The following is an 18,193-nucleotide window of genomic DNA, read 5'->3' on the forward strand; positions in this document are numbered from 1 at the left end:
TCTTCCTCTATTTTCACAGCCATTAAGAAAAATATATAAAATTATAACAAACAAACACAAATTAGAAATATAGCATCCTTAGACAATGTTCTGTTGCTGAATGATTCTTCAACATTTCAAAATTAAATCCATAAGCCCATTGAGCAAAATCTACATGATAGTATTGAGTTTGCCTGTGCTGAGATACCAGCGTAAATGATACACTTCAGGAAATGGTGACACACTGCTTTTTCCCCTTTTTCCCCCCTTCTTTCACTAGCCTTCAAAGAGCTGTCAAACAGCCAAACAAAATTACCGTACACCCCTCGAAGTAGAGTGAGGATCTTTATAATGCAGGCTGTTCAATGTGAGATTTGTGCTCACTACAGTAACTGTATTGTTCCTTGTATCAGAGTGGGAAGGAATATACTGAATTTAACTATCAGGGAAGCTAAATCTTCCTTTGTAACTGTCCCAGTTCTAGTTGCTTAACTGTCAGTTTTGTTTGCATGGAAGGGATGGTCATGTATGTGACAGCTGAAGAAGTTATCTTGCCATACATGTTTTGAACATTTCTGAACTGATTTAATTATCCTATTCCTCCAGAAATTCATAAGGTATATGGTAATTATTACATTTCATATCACTCTTGAATAATGTTTAGCAATGTTAGGAACCATTTTTTATAATCACGTGGATTTGCAGAACATGTATTTTTTTCAGAGAAAGTATAACAAACTGATAACATGCATGTGTAAGGTGTTAAACAGCCCAGACAGATACACTTTTCTACATACTTGTCTTTTGTAATGTGTATGTGTCTTACTTGATTTCTACGCAATACCAGAAATGTATAAAAATTGCACAATTACTGAGAAGCTTAAATGATAATTGTTTTATTTACCTTTCATAGAACATAACAACATGCTTGCTACTTAATAGTTATGTACAAACCTGGGTTTGCTCACCACAGAGAAAGTACCTCCTCAAATGAACACCCAGTGCTCCATCTACCTTTCAGGCAAGATGAAAGTAATCTTACTAAGTTGGAAAGCAAACTGAAGCTAAGTAATCATCTTCTGAAAGAGTTTTTATGGCTATTTTTGCCCTGACCAAGCTAGACACGTGCACAGCACACGTCACAAGGTGAAGTATATTGGTGTTGCAAGTCCCTAAAGTTTCTTGCTGTAGTGAAAAGTGGCACAGGAATATGGTCTCTTTATTCCTGTAAAGTGTGGGCCTGTCTGTGCTTCTTTTTGTGATTAAGTTTTCTTCCCCACCCCAAGTCTTCCATTTAACTCGTTGTATTTAGCTGCAGAATCCAGTGCTGAGTCAGGTTGACATTTCAAATCATCTAGTTAAATCAGGTTTGAGATCAGGGCAAAGCGAGTCCTGTGCACTGCACACTCACCATAATACAGGTATTTAGTTGCAACATGCCTGAAAATAACACTGCTTATTTCACAGAAAACTGTATAAAGAAAAATACTTTTCTCAGGTGTCCCAGCGTAGACAAGTGTCCCTTGAATTTTAATAACTGGCTAGAGTATTATGGTTGAAATACACAAAACCATATACATCCACATCTTAAAAAATAAGTGTGCTGTATAGTAAAAAAACCCCTATGAAACTACAGCAAAAATATTTTCAAAGCATCAGTTTCTAGTCTTGCTAACTGAAAGTGTGAGGAAATGCAGAACCTTTCAAATAAATGCATAATCTGACAACTTGACAAGACACTAAGTTAAAACCGAGCCACAATGCAGCCTTGAGACTGCATATCTGATCAAGTACCTTCTTTCAGTGTGTATCACCCACTCCTCTACTTGCTGTGGTGTGACTTGTTTATGCAGCAAACTACTCAACAGTAAATACTCTGTAGAACCTATTGCATAAACCCTGAAAGAATAACCTGCAAAGACCATTCATTTGGTAAGCTTTCATGAATTAAATTGTGATTAAAGCTTCGGATACGGGGTATACATTTTGTCAAGTGTAAGGTAACACTGCATAGTGAAGCACATTCTTTGCCCTGCATTCTTGCATTATTATTCTCTATTTTGATTTTCAAAGATAATCAAAAGCTGTATGTCTGCAAAATTAATTTTTGTGTGGAATATTCATTTAAAGTCTTAAAATTGTATGCTGTTTCTTTTTTCCTGCTATATGGAGTTTTGGGTTTTTCTCAGCCAATTTATGGGCTTGGCCTGAAAGACCACGCAAAAGTTGCAGAATATGCAAATTTCAACCACACTCCAACCTCCTACAGAAAATATAAGAAAATGAGAGATCAAAGATCCTGTGCTCAGTCACACCCACACCAAGACTTAGGTGTGCATAAGCTTGACAACTGGGACATTGGCCATGGCTCCTATGAAATACCAGACTATGACTGCTATATTCCTTGTTAGTAAGGCTCAGTAGAAAATTTCTCCTCTCTTTTGCAAGTCATCAGCCTTAACTCAGGTGGTTCACGACCACTATACAGCAGTACAACACCTTACATATAGGACTATATCTTTAAATAATCCTGTTTACATTAATACTTAATTAATCCACATAGATGAGTGGGTTGGTACTGAAGGGCGGTTTTCCTAATGGAAAAAGGTCTTTCATTCAAAATTATATGTTATATTTTTTGTTGTCATATTTACTTAAAATGCATGTTGACTGTGAAGAAACACGTATTTCCTTTATTCCAATGATTTCCTGTTACCAACAGACCTGGTCTTTAGTTAGTTCTATTAAATATCCCCACATCACATTTTTCACTCAGATTTGCAATACATGTGTTTGTAGAGCTGGAATCCACCTAGAGGAAGAGTATTGCATGAGAAATGGTTTTTAAGATAGTTTGTACCTGGTCAAAAAGTCAGAAGCCCACATTACAGTTTCAGTGATTGGGATAAGAGATACTACATGTGTTCAGATTCATCCCATATAGTTTTAGGAACTTAATAGGTACTTGAGTGTAATGTTTCCCTTACAGCCTCTAAAAGAAATAAGCTCCCTGAGAGTGTGCTGTATCTAACATGCAGGAAATGCCTTTCCTCTTTGATTGTATAAGAATTCTGGTGTAACTGCTCTCCCAAATTTCATGCCTCAGCTACATCTCTAGAGCTACACAGGCTATGTCTTGTGCTCCCCACTCTGTGTGCTAGAGCTATGCTCTGTGGGCCACCATACATGGGATCCTGGAAGCAGAATTTGGAAGGGGGTTACCATCTGTCCAGAGACCAGGGTAAAGTTTCTAAACATCTCTGAAATTTCTTGCACAGACGGATTCTCTTTAGACGATATGGTTCTCAATTCATTGTCCACAGTACCTGGTCTTTCTTTCACTGTCACTGTAGTAGTTTGTTTCTGGGAGATTATTTAGAGCCCTTGGAGGATTTTCATATGCTTGCTCAGTTATTCTAAAAAAGAGAAACCATACAACAAGAAAACAAACACCTTTTAGAAATTATTTTCAGCTACACAGCTTTCAGTTACACTTACACCCATAAATGTAGAAGCTTGGGCTAGAAACAGTAGGTAAAAGAAATTTATCTTTCTCTTATTGTTGTTAAATTGTTGCTTGTGAAAAATAATGGAATCAGTGACCTATAATTTTAAGTCCTCTAGTTAATGCTCGCAGATATATTCATATCAGAAACTTCATCTAACTTTAATCGAACTCTGGTTTCCTTAAAGTGCTCACTGAGGTTGTCAACTATGCAGTAATGTCCGAGTGGTTGATAGCACTCTGCATTTTCTTGGCAGTATTCTATAATGTTTTATTATTAGTCTTACTATATCTTAGTTCCAAATCTATTTTTTTATATATATATAATACAGTTATGTTTTTATTAGAAATGACCAGCTAAACAGATATGTAATTTTCAAAAGCAGGATTACGATTCAAGTAAATGAAATGTTGTCTCCTGCAGTTTTCCCTGACACAAACATGACATGCAACCAAATATAACAATAAATCTTGTCAGACAAATTATAGGATTTAAGGAATAAGCACTAATAATGTTTTTGATGATTTTACAAAGCAGCTCAGACAAAGGCTGCTTTTGTTTGATTCTGCCAAAGGTTATATTCTGAAACAACTTGATTATTATAAGCCTTAACTCTGGATGTTTGGTCTGCAGCTTGATTTATTTCAGTGAACTTGCCAAGGTCTGAAGCTTTGCTAAATGAACTTGCTCAGTGCTGATCACTGTTTTATATGCATAGCATGCTGCATGAAGCAGCACCCTCTATTGTGCCTGACTCCTAATCTGTCAGGCCCCCTTTCAGAACTAAAAGAGAAACTCATTCACCGTAGATATTCAGTATATGCTCCTCTGGTCAAATTGTCAAGTGGGACTGCTAAAATAAATAGTAAATTTTATATTAAAAAGAGCAAAACTGCTTATGTATACAGCTAGCTAAGTTCTTCCTTTTCATTTAGATATACAACTAAACGGGAGACTCAAAAAAATACCATCAGAATGGTACCTAAGAATATAATACTAACTTCACTTGAACTGACCAAAATGGATCTTTCTTTCTCCAAATAATAAAACCTAGTAGCAGTGAAAATTTTACTCTATGAATGCATTTACTTATATTTCTTTGAGATGCTAATATCTGAGTTCACAAGACACCTAGATAAGCACAAAAATACCTATGAAGATCTTGTCACCAGGCATTTTCATTCACTACAGGAGATTATAGGTTTGAGTCATTGCTTATAATCAAAATACATGTAGCTATACTGTTATATTTGGTTAATCAGGCATATTTTAGAAATAATAGAGATATCTTACTCAAGTTATGCAAATTCTGCTTGCTCGTTTTAGGAATTCTCATTTTCTGGTACCATACAAACCAGCTACAACTCTTGATATTGACTGTTTAGATTTTAGAAAGAACTATGAATTGAGTCTCACTGCTTTGTACTTTGATCATTAGCAGACTTCACTTCAGTGTGATCACCAAGGTCCTCACCTCTGTGAAAGTGAGGAAGACCTCTGAATTAATCAAATTATTTGATTCAAGCTAAACATATTAAATGGGTTGATTTATTTATGTTGAAGAGAAAAACTATATGCATGGGAAAGATTTCTGGCTACACTGAGTATGTATTAGAATTGTTTAATATCCTAAGTGTTTAGCTAGTTATGAAGTGAGAGTCTGTATTTAGTTATATATTAAATATTAATAGAATAATAAAAATTATTTCATTATTTATTAATATGTAATAATATTAAAATATTGAAATATTTATAAATTATTTATGTTTACTAGCCTGTATGTAATGAGGAATTTTAAAAAGTTAAAATTCTATGGTTTAAATCAAATAAAAATAATAATTTTGACTTCTCTAATGATTTTTACCGAACAGAAAAAAATATATAAAAGTAAGATTATACTTCAATATTTTTCTGTTTATCTATCTCCAGTGTGATACTATTCCAAACTACTAAAAAATGCTAAGTTCATTGTAGCATTGCAGGATAATTCAGGTTGGAATTCAGGGATGTCAGGAGGTGTCTAGTCCAACCTCCTACTCGAAGCAGGGGCAGATCTGAGATCAGAGCAGGTTGCTCAGGACTTTTTCTAATTGGGTCTAGAAAAACTCCAAGGACAGAGATGGCCCAGCTTCTCCAAGCAACCTGCTCCACTGCTGGACAGTCCTCCTTATATCCAGCCTGGATCTTTCTTGTTTCAATTTACGACTGCTGTGTTGCATTGTGTTGCCAGGTGAAGGGCCTGCCTACATCTTCTGAACTGACTATGGCTCTATCGTTTTAACTTGATAGCATAATTTCATTCAGTACAGGCACCAGCACCATGAGCTATGGAGATTGCTGCCAAAATTCTTTGCTTTGTCATTATACCCAGCCCAGATTCCTCTCACAACTGCTGTTATCTAGGGTTGTATACAATCTCTATTTTCATGTATTAGCATATGTCACCCACACAATATATTAATATAATTTTACATTAGTATTTTATAGTAAATGATCTGTAATTAAAAATAATAATGTTATCCATTGAAGAATTGTTTAAAATGAAAAAAATGGCAACATTGGTTCTCATTTGCAAATGAATAATGAATCTAAGGAAAAAGATTAATTTCTTATTTATGATGTTCCTCTTCCATATTTAAAAAAGATAATTTTTGGTTTAACTGAGCATTTCACATTAATTTAAAGAACTTTGATGGTCATGCCCTATCTATTTAGAATTACATTACGATAAAGTCAAGTATTACCTGTGTTTCTTCCACACTGAGTTATTCATATTTACTATCCTGTATTTAATGAAGAATTTTTTAAAGTTAAAATTCTATAGTTTAAATCAAATAAAAATATTATTTTTGACTCCTCTAACAATTTATATAGAACAGAACCTATTAATTCTAATATCTCAACCACCAACATTTTATAAACATATAAGGGAAATAGTATGACATCCTTGCCTCTTATTTTTCTGAACAGCAGTATTTATTTCAGTAAAATCCTTAAGGTCTTTTCCTCTGAAACAACAAACAAATACAACTGTTAGAATATTCCCCCTATATGAGAAGAGGTAAAGTGTAATAAAAGAAAGAAATATATTTATGCACACATTTAAAAGGGAAAAAGTAAATTGTTAGTTAAGTTTATGTTTAAGATCTGCAAACACTTATGTTATCGGCCATAATAAGAAAATATGTTTACAATTTTCCACTAGCAAGGTAAAGTTAAGTTCTGTACAATTAAATAAAAAACATCACCTTGTACATCTAAGAAAATAAAAACGTTTTGTTTAACCATATCAATGCTGTAGTTTAAGAGTTTTCTTTGCCAGTGAAGATAGTGAAGGATAAACAAAAACTTTCAAAGAACTTAGTATTAAATTACAGGTTCCAAGCAGCCTAATCCTTGTTTGCATTATTAATTTGCAAAAAAATATGTTTTTACTTTAAGTAAGAAACGTCTGCTTCTTAAGATGACACCTAAAATCATGTCCAAATGTCCACATATTTTTGCTTCTGGAATGACAAGTTACCTCTGTATGTAACCATAGTTAACAACTAAAGCATTGATTATGTCTGTACTTATAATGAAAATGTAAGTGTCCAAAGACTCACAAAGTTTACATATTAGGAAATGTTACTTTAATTTCATAAACGCAATTAAATTAGTGGCTAGTATTTCTTCTGGACTTTTTCATTATTACTATTATCATCATCATCATTATCGTTATTAAATGATTCAGTGAATTAGAGAATGGAATGACCTATGAAAAGTAATCTAGCCAATGTAAAAACCTCTGATTCTTTTTAAGTAGAAGTAGGGAGCAAAAGCAAAAGGCTAAGTTAGTGCTGTGATAACTTGGTCACTTCAATCCGTAATAGGTGTATTAATCTTAAAACTTTGGATGCCTCTTATAATTCAGTAGCGTCTCAAAGTCTTGGAGTCTATCCTAATGAATTCTCTGTGAATTAAAATTTGCAAGTTATCTGTAGAATTTTGGTGTAAGGTGTGACAAATATTACGTAGCTCTTACTAGCACAGTACCCTGGCAGCTCCTCGTTTTCTGTGTGCTTAAGAGCTGCTTACAGACCACAAGAAACTTAACTTGAAACACATTGAACTGATGTGCTGTTCAGAAATATAAATTCAAGCTGTTTTTTATGGATCACTGCCCTTGCTGACTGCAATGCTTTGTTACACCTCTTGCAGCAACACTTATCATCCAAGAGTTCTACAATATTCTGTTTAACTCCCCTTCTCTAACTATATTAAGATTTTTCTTTATCGAGGAAGCATATCAGGCATGTATGGAAGCTTGCCATACTTATTACTTGCTCAGCTGGTAGTACACATGCTAGTTAATTAATCTGTATTTTTATATTCATTATTCTGTATAAGGAATGCTATTTATTATTCTATAAACATTTTACAGATTTGCAGCATTACCTTTCCTGACATTCTCATAGTTACAAACTACTCACTGCCTTAGAAAAGCAGGGCCTGAGAAGCTTTGAAGACTTACTCCTTGTCGCTTGTGAAAGAATCTGGATTCACTTTGAGTTGGTTGTCAAGATTTTGGTTCCTTTGGAGACAGAACAAAGCCAGACCAAATCACAATTAGCTGTCAATTAGCCAAATTAAATACTCACTTAAAAAGAAATTGTAATTGTCACATTCTTTATGAAAGACAAAATTAAACTGATGAAAATTTCAAAACATACATCATTTAGTAATTCGAAGATATTCATAGACACAGCCACATGCCCCCCATATGCACATTAGCACACACTCTTCCTGGAATAAGAAGACCAAATTATGGTTTGGAAACAACAAGTTATACCTAATACTTATGTTAGAAAGGATAATTCCCACTGAACATGCATCGTGGACAACTTCAAAGAGTTCCTGACCTCTAACATGCTATAACAAAAATCTTTACCAGACAATTCACTCAGCCAAGTATTCCTGATATGTGCATGAACAATTTCTTATCTAAAACGTAATCATGGATTAAGTGTTTTTGGCTAAATCAGTTAAAAAGTCCATTAGCTATTTGGAAGGCTATCTAGACCAGCTCCTTCCTAATCAAGCCTTCCCTTCTCACAAGAAATTTGACGTTTAAACTGAGGGATGCTAAGAATCAGTTACATCCACTGATTCTTGAATAGAAGTGGCATGTGATTTATTAATATTATCTGATGCAAGGAAAAAAAATAATCTCCCTTGTTGGTTTATTAATTTTCTTTTTTCAATATAGCAAGATTAAAAATATAATATATATTAGTGTAACATAACTATTAAAAATAGAAATGGAAATAAATGTCTTTTATACTCTTTGAATGGAACATTTAGTAGGATCAAGTCAAAACATGGTGTGTTGCTTTGACTTCCTTTATTTCCCTTCAAAGCACTGCATTGGTATTATCACGTCTATAAAACACTTGATTTCTGTGAAAATGCATTTTGCAACTGCAAATTCTTCTACTGAAAAACTTTCAGCAACTTTACCTAAAGATTTACCATCTAATAACCTTAACTCACTACTAAAAAGTTGGAAAACTGACTCCTCAAAAAAAAAGCAATGGGAAAAGAGTGATGCCCATGATGGTACAACAGTGCCCCCACTGCAGGACCTGTTCTGTAACCTGATAGTCAACAATGTTCCATATATTTCCTTACTGACATTTCATTCTGAACAGTTCTGTCTTAACACAATATCTCAGTGAAACATAAAGACAGTCTTTTCAGATTTCTTCCTGGTCATATTTGTCAGCTTTGGGGCTCCCTTTGAAGAGATTATTGAGATCTCTGGGAATGAAACAAAACTAGTTCAATGCAAGGAGAGTCTACTGCCATTCATCTAGAGTACCAGACCAGTCAGTAATACATCTACATATTATATACTTTTGCAAATTCTTTTTAAATTATCACAGATTTCACACTTTTCAGTTCTCCTCCAGAAGCTGGAGTGTTGGGGTTATCCAGAAATATCCTTTCTTTTATGAACTCGATGGCAGTTTGCTTCCTCAGTACTTGGAGGCAGCAACACTAAAATGATAATAAGTCTAATAAGACCTCAGGCAGTTATTTTGTTAACTTACATTTCTTCAAGAACAAATCTCTAGCTTGTGCATGTGTCTGGCTTGAGTAAAACATTATTATTCTTGTATCCTCCATTCTTTTAAGTTCTTAGAGGTATTTAAAATATGCATCTCTAGTCTTCTATAAAGCCTACAGAAGCTTTGCTTTTGCAAAGCTACCTCAATTGTGATCTTTATGTGCTATGTAACCCTCACATATATATTGGCTGCAATGTTGCATATTCACCCAAAACGTAGAAAGCAGGAGATTTGGGACTCCTGTTCGTTCTGGCTGCAGTCATGGGATTACATGCAGTTTACTCAGCAGTGTTATCAGTAGCCTTTCCACTTACTTCTGCTGACTTTCACAGTGTGAAGCAACAGAAAGGCTGTGACAGTAGCAGAGCTGTGCCCTGCAGGCCAGCACGCTACTCTGTCTGATTTCCAAAGGAATAAGCATTTGGAGAACCAAATTCCACTATGCTTTTTATGAGACTTAGCTCAGTAAACCAGATACATTTGAAATTTCTACTTACAGCATAGGTATAAAATATTGTGTTCACTTTTTTTACAATTTTCAATTTTGTATTTTTAATAATTTCTCGGAGTTCTTTCAGAATCAGATAACTTAATTGAAGACACTTTCCTATAAAAAGAAATTCAAATACAATACAGATAAAATATGTTCCTACCACAAGGCCAAGATATTAGAACGTGTGTTAATCTTTGTAGGAAATATTAAACTGTCTTAGTGTGTTTATATCAAATGCTATATAAATGAATTAATATCAAATGCTATATAACTGAATTAATGATGCTATAGAAATTTACTGTAGAACACTGGGAAGTTATATCACTTATATACTTGCTATAGGTAACATTTTTCTGTCAACAGGGAAGGAAGAAATGCCCTCAAGATCATCAGGAAAGATTCTGGCTTTAAAACATGATCTTTTTAGGTTTTCACATGTATTTTAACACTCTTCCCAAGTAACTTCACATTTGCTTAACCTTCAATTGCTCTGTTCACTTTGCACAGAGTTTTCAAATGCAAAAGGAGTTATCTAAAATAGCTCAATCTTGATCTATTTGAAAATCATTAAAAAAAAAAATATTTACAAACTTCCCATAATTTAAGAATCATTCCTTCAGAAATGTGCTTACCAGCCCATATTAATCCTTGGTGCCACTCAAGGGATAGAGGAGTTAGTTCCCTTCTGTAGACTTTAAATCATCATGACTTTGCAGCCAACAGCTGCAACAGTATTTTTTTACTTCCTCATACATTATTTTCAGCGCTTTGAGTATCATGTGCATTGACCGGCTTGCGAGGAAGATTTTATTCGCTGTCCAAAGGGATAGTAACAAAAGTAACAAAAGTCTAGGCTGCATGTGCACTCCTTGACAACTACCAGCCTGATTTGTAGAACGCCAACACTGAAGAGTCCTAATAAGTGCACAGAAACAGTTGCAGCTGCAGATTACAGCACAAAAATACATGCTGACTGACCTGTTCAGCTACGCTTTATGGTTCCTATGGAACAAACTTCTGTAAAATATAACTCTTAGAAAATATTCATTTATTGCACTGGTCACACTTCTCGAATTTTCACCCTTATGAAACATCTGCTTGATATGACTGCAGCAATTAATTAAGGTTGACATCTTGCAAGTTCTTTGCCTTGAGGTGGTTGGCTAGTGCAAAGGAGAGGTCATGGGATGTACAACTTCAAGCTACTGGTTCAAGCATAGTTCAGGTTAAAATAATAAATGTAAATAAAATAAATGTAAAGCATTTATGTATAAATATGGATATATGGATAAAATGTATGGATATGTGGATATGTGGATAAAATGTAAAGCATTTACATATATGGATAAAACGTAAAGCAGGGCAAGCTGCAGGACACAGTGGATAAGTCAGAATTTATTTGATTATGTTCAGGGCATACTGACCATAAAAAAAAAAGAAACATTTTACTGTTTCTTTTAATCTCTCCTTGTTAGCTTAGCTACATTTACTTTAGCAATAGCACACACTGGGCAGAAGTGTTGCTATCACTGCATAACCCCATCTCACATTAGATTTCTCAAATTAGAAAGGATGTGCAATACAGAGCTTAAACAGAATTTCAATTTAGGTTTTGTTTGAGAGTTGTTAGCATGCTGAAAAACAGCAATACAATTTATACCTTTCCTAATACTTCTAAAAGGGATATCAAATACCAAAGCGGGGAAGAGACTAACATGTATATTCATACATTAAATAAGCTTCTTGATTATCAGAATGTCAGATGCAGTGAAAGGCTGTTGTGGAGAAGCCTTTCCAGTCACAGGTATAACTGTCATTCGAAAAAATAAACTATTTCAGTGTCCAAGGCTGGCTGAATTCTCGAATTTGTCAACATATTTTCAAAATATAGATGATGATGGAAAACAGCAGCATAAAACTTCTACACAAAGCAGTTTAGACAAACCTGGGGAAATATCTTTCAAATATGATAGGTGACTTGTAATAGAGGCTGACATTTTTCATAGGTCATTCCAAAGGATGCCACTTCCAAGCACAGTATTTTCAGAGACAGTCATTACATCACTGTGTATATTCTGCCTAGGGTGAGTGTTTTTCTAAATGGATGAGAATGAGTAAGGTCAGACAGCCTGCCAGGAGAAGAATATATAATTTGCTCGTAAATTCAGGAAGATGAAATATTTTAATACAGCCACAGGACATGACTGGAATTTTACAGGACCACCTACTTAGGATAACAAATATATATGTTTGTATTCTATACAAAAATATTGCAACAGCAGTACAGAGGATTTTGTATCATATTTTGCACAAAAGGACCAAGTATTGAAAAAATTAATTAATTTATTTTAAAATAAAAGCATTAAGACTTAGATTAAGATCCAGGTGTGCTTGTTATCATCACTGAAGTATGGAAGACAATTCTATTGATTCATTTACTTTTCCCTTTGTAAGTAACTACCTCAAGAAAAAAGTCTATTAAGATCCTTTTCAGAAAAATGCTCAAAATAGCACTATCAATCTACAAGAAAGGCCCACTCTGAAGGACAGAAAAACCTATGTGCACCTGGGTCACTGTGGGCCTCATGCTATAAACTTGTTAACCATGAATTTTGCTGCTGCTGTCTGCTATTTTGCCTCTAGCTGCTTGTGTAAAATAGGATTAGAAATTTGACAACTAATGAAGAGAATCCAGCAGAATAAAGGGCTATCAAAGAATATAAGTAAAGTAGGTTTAAAAAAAGCTGTCAAGGCAGGCTGCATACAAAATTTATGGCTTAGTTTAACAAGACACATCTATTCTGCCATATCTTGGACCCCCTGTGCCTCTCAGACACAAACAAAAAGGGAAATTATTTAGGGCTTCTTTGACGAGCTCTCCAGAAATTACCTAAATTTCAAAAGCTTTGTATCTCTGACCCTGCATCAATATCAGCAAATATTCTTTAATTTACAGAACAATTGTCTTTTGTATTATCACATTTTATTAATTTTAGGTATCTAATATCTTCCTTGATTTAATGTACAAAAGACCTGTGGGCATGCAAGTCATCTTTAATGATATAAAATTTAATGTCTGGTGTAATCACAAAGTATGGGGTTTTTTTTTCTTTTCATGTTCTGTATTAAAATCTTAGAAATTGAGTTGTGTACATTTTGCTCTGTCTTTCAATCTGCATCTGATTTCTAACTCAGTTCATTTGAGATGAAGATCTAGTACTTTACAGTCCTTCTGCTCTATGAAATACATTTGTGAATCTCATTTATTTAGGTGGATAATAATTCTGTAATTCTGGTTTAACTGGTGACAAGTCAGATCACCATCAAAAAGGAAAACAAATGAATCCCACCATGCAGACATTCAAGCACAGCTAGTAGGTTTTGTTTGGTTTTGGTTTTGGGGGTTTTTTTGATTTTTTTTTTAATCTTGAAAACATTCAGATAAAGTTTCAGATGGGATAGAAACAGGAAACATGTGAACCATGTCCATGCCTACATAAAAAATTTAGTGGTGTCATTAGTTGTTTGATGAAAGCAATGAAAACCTTTCTAATGTATTTGCAAATTCTGAAAGGAATGAGGAAAACAATCAACAAAAGTAGTTTTTAAAAATTTTGATTACATTTTTCTGACTGTCCTTAATGCTGAGGCCAAGTTGAAATTGATCCTGGACATGTGTGGGAAAGAGAGTGAGAAATGAAATTTTAAACAGACCCCAGCCATGCTCTTGAACTTCTAGTATCAGGCAGGAGAGTATGTGATCACAAGTCCCTAGTCAGTCAGTGAACGCTTACTTAAACTTTGAGGTCTTGCTGAGCCCATTTCTAGTCCCAGATGTTCCCAAATTCCTGTAGGCATTCTTGCCTTGTTACCTAGAATTTCATTATGCCTCTTTGCTGATACACAAAACAGTTGAATAGCCAAGCACCAGTATTGTAGGTGGTGTTCTATGGACCAGAAAACTGAAGGACCACACAAATTTGCTCTAAAGTCTTTAATCAGTGGGGCACTTCATGTCAAAGTCTAGGGTACTCAGTGAGGTTCCAGATCTACTCACTTTGTCATCATCAGCAGCATCAGCAATGCAGAGGCAGATTTATTAGAGTCATGCACAATATTTTTAATAGATCTCCATCTGTTTTCTGATTAAAAGCCCTGAGCAGGATTATAAAACTACTGAGGTGACTCCCTATTTCTAATGAATGATATTATAAGATATACATAATATTTCTAAATGTGATAGCAAATAAGTTGATTCTGTTGTCCTTTCTTCAGTGATCTCTCCCAACTGACCTCCTGCAAAGCATTCTGATCAACAGTGTCTTCTTCTGACATGATGGGATACGCAAAGACCACGCTAACCAAGTCTGGCTAAAACCTTAAGAGCATTTCTGACCTACTCATACCAAAACAGAAGACGACAATAACAACTGATTGCCAACTGGACCTTCTAAAACTGATCTGAAAGAGTTGGTCTAGAGTGTATTAAGCATGTCAGGCACCTCACTGGATAAAGCTAAACATCACAGGCCCAGCTGAATTTCGATGTGCCACGCATGGCTGCTTTACTGTGCCTATATCAGACTTTTCATGTATAACTGAAAATAAATAAAGAAGGTCTTTGAGAAAAGAGTGGCATTTATTCTGAAGCAGGGTACATTTCCTTCCACACCACTATGCTCACTAATCTGTGCCAGGAGCCCTCATTCAGACCTTTCATCAATAACAGCCAAGGATAAGAGAACAGAGGAGGTCTGCAGTCAACTGTGAAAGACAATTTATGCTGTGCCAAAGCCAGTGTAATGCTAAGCCCACAGGATTTTAGAGTTAAATACAGAGTAAGAAGCTGTTGATCAGAATGTTTAAAAGGAGGTGGACTGGGAAAGATCAACGAAGAAAGGATAACAACTAACTGAATTTTGCATGGAGGATATGTATGACCCTGTAAACACTGTATTAACTTTTCAGTAAGGAATAATGGGCATAGGTCTCTTCACATGAGCTCTGCAACAGCAAATCAATTATATCAACATGCAGAAAAGCTGTAAACAAGCATTCGACTGAATGCTGAATCTGTCAGAATTGGGAGGCAGAAGGTCCCTGTCACTAGGAAGTGCCTTCTGCTGAAATGCAAAAGTATATCATCAAAAATGACTGTATTAATTTGTACTATCAAAAACAATCTAGAAAGTGTAAAGCCACTTCACTTTACCATAAACAAAAAATTGTCATTGTAGCCAAAGCAAGATCTGGTTGTAGTTACAACTACTGAATTATGGGCATGCCTACATGAGTTCTATTTTAGTATGCTTGTTTCCAACATTTTTTGAGTGACACAACTGTTCTCCAGACCGTTTTAGAGGTCTCCTGAAGGTCTCACTAAAAAGTGAAAGCAAATGAAAAAGACATCACAATGGAAAAGTCACACAGGAATACTTGGACTGGGAGTCATGCCTTCTAATTTTGGCCATCTAAACTTTAATCCAACCTAAGGTAATTCTGTAAGATGTTTCTAGTGGCTGTGAGAATTGCCTGTCTCACTCCATAAACCAGATTTAACTTTTTCATGTAATGGGAACACATAATTGGCCAGTGACTCAAAATGTACTTACATGTTGTCTCAGTTTTGTGCTTTTTGCATGTCTAGAACAATGATTTTTATTAACAAATGTTCATTTAGGAGACCTGACATGATGGGTTTAGTTCCTTTGGTTTGGAAAATTCTGAGTCGATACCAATTTACTTTTATTTTTAAATAATTTGAAAAAAAATCTGTATCTTATTTTTCCACTCTTTGAAGTTGTCAAATGTTGATAGACACAGAAACTATCCTGTTACAAGAGATAGTTTAAGCACAGGTAATTAATGTGTTGTTCTTTCATGATCTTTTATAATGAAAACTGGCAACACATCTTGGGTCAAATAGGGACATCATTAAAAAGGAACATAATACAAATATATCTACAGTATTGTCTAAATTTTCTACTATCTGATAGGAGTAATTATAGTGAATTATCTGTACAGTGTAGGAAAACCCTGTACATTCAGTGCCCTGTACTTTATAGAAAACAAAATGCTGAAGAGCTAAGAATATAATATCTGCTTAATTATGCCACAAAAATAATGTAGTTCCTTGTTTCTGTTCCCTAGAAATTGTATCTCACAAACATACATAGAAATACACAGCTGAAACATTTCCTTCTACCTAACTCTGCTGTCAATGGCATACCAAAAAGACATACTTATGTGAAAGTTTCTATAATATGCCATGTGCCCCTACAAAGTGATAGCCATTCACTGGTAGCAGACAATCTCACTTCAGATGCTTTAAAAGCTGAGTTGGGATCTCTCTCTAAGTTTTTCTATAGCCCCTGTTACTACCCATTTAAAAGCTTCTCCTCAAGTAGGTCCAACATAAATTCCGATATATCTATGCAAATTAAAAGATAAATTCATTACTTCTACAATTTACGAACTCTTGGAAATATTTTTTAATTATTCTGACTCTTTTGGTGGTAATACCTTAGTTACTGCACTGGTAAATGTGGCCCACTGTGCCAAGTATTGTTAATTTCTGTATAGATCATATGCGAGGAAGCAGTGTAGTTGAATTCAAGTGAACCCCATATAAAAGCATTTATACGAATACACATTTTTGCATCCTAACTGTAATTGTTAATGAAAGACTAAAGCTGTGGTAAACACCCTCAGGATGTTTGAAGTGGTTTAACAAGATTGCCCACAGAACATGGTTCTTTAAAAAATGCAGGTTTTTAATCACCTGCAGTTAATGGTTGCTACAATTCTATAATGGGATATCACAGAGTGAGAATCTTGGATTTCAACCGAAATGTAAATAAAACACAAAAAGAACTTGATGAGCAATGAATATAAGACCTATTGAGTAAATCAGAAAAATGTCTCTGTATGTATCCAGTGCAGTGCTCATATGCTGCTGCATTTGTAAGATATCAAGAGACCTGACTTGGGGACAACCTATTATGCTGTGAAAAATACACAATTATTGGACAGTGGTTATCTTTACTTTCTTTGGTTCCTATCCTACTTACACTGTCTAGGGTACATGTAGATGCCCTCACTAATCATGAGGTGTCTATTCCATTCTGTTAATCATGTCCAAAAGATGGGGACCCATATGTCCATGCCTTCAGATATGCTATACATTATTATATACTCTATGTTTTAATATGGATGCCAAGTGTAACTGTTTTACTTGAGAACAATGCAAAAACAGCTTTTTACATTAACAGAATCAGTGTTATGCCTTGCTTGAAACAGTATAAAATAAAGCTTACAATTTTAGCCAAAAGAGATAGTATCTGACATACTTTTGGGGATTTCAAATGATGTTCATTGTATTGCTGACCAGCTTGATAGAAAAACAATCGCCATTTTCCACTTATTCTATACTGAAATTAGTTCATTATTCCTTTAACATCCCTATCAGAATCCTGAGCAAAAAACAAATAATCAATTAAGCATGACATTAAAAAGTGTGACCTGAAAATCTTTCCATTCTAAGTAAAAATATGGGAAATGAAAAGATGTAAGAGAAAATGTTATTCTAATACATGTCAGTGTTACTAGAAATACTTGTGTAACTGTTTGCTTTCCCTGTGTAGCACAACCCTTTTTGCCAAAAGTGTAGTATTTATATGACATCTTTAAGAGAAAAAGGGCGCTTCTGCTGACAGCTGCTTAATGCATTTTTGGTTAGTGTAAATTTAACAAAAATGTGTAGTTTTATGAAGCTAACACAGCAGCAGCAGATGGACGACAGCTGAAGCACCAACCAAATGTAAAGGAATTATAGCAGGAGTAGAGAGGGCTGAATTTTGCCTGCTAAGATTACAGGCTACTTATAGTTTATATACTGACACAAATAGGTCTAGCAGCACAATGTTGCCATAGAAACTTGTAGACCAGTAAAATATTCCTCCAGCTTTCCACCAATGGAGGGACAGGAATACAAACCTTGATATGGTAATGAGAGCCACCAGGGGATGATGAATATGAACTGATTGAGGGTGGGGGTTAAGTAAGACCTTAATAAGCCTTTAGGAATGAAGAATGGTTGTGACTTC

At 34.8% G+C, this 18,193-nt stretch overlaps 1 protein-coding gene across 1 annotated transcript in view; it reads right to left on the minus strand.

Annotated features, from left to right (window-relative positions):
- The window catches only part of SCEL (sciellin), a 47,824-nt gene that overhangs the window by 4,667 nt on the left and 24,964 nt on the right, over positions 1-18,193 (minus strand). Inside the window, exons 11-12 of the mRNA XM_030477571.1 lie at positions 7,999-8,058; positions 3,306-3,395 (exon numbers count right to left, since the gene is read on the minus strand). Of these exons, the coding sequence (XP_030333431.1) occupies positions 3,306-3,395; positions 7,999-8,058 (150 nt within the window). The remainder of the gene's footprint in view (positions 1-3,305; positions 3,396-7,998; positions 8,059-18,193) is intronic.

This window comes from Strigops habroptila, chromosome 2, assembly GCF_004027225.2.
Source record: "Strigops habroptila isolate Jane chromosome 2, bStrHab1.2.pri, whole genome shotgun sequence".
NCBI lineage: Eukaryota > Metazoa > Chordata > Aves > Psittaciformes > Psittacidae > Strigops > Strigops habroptila.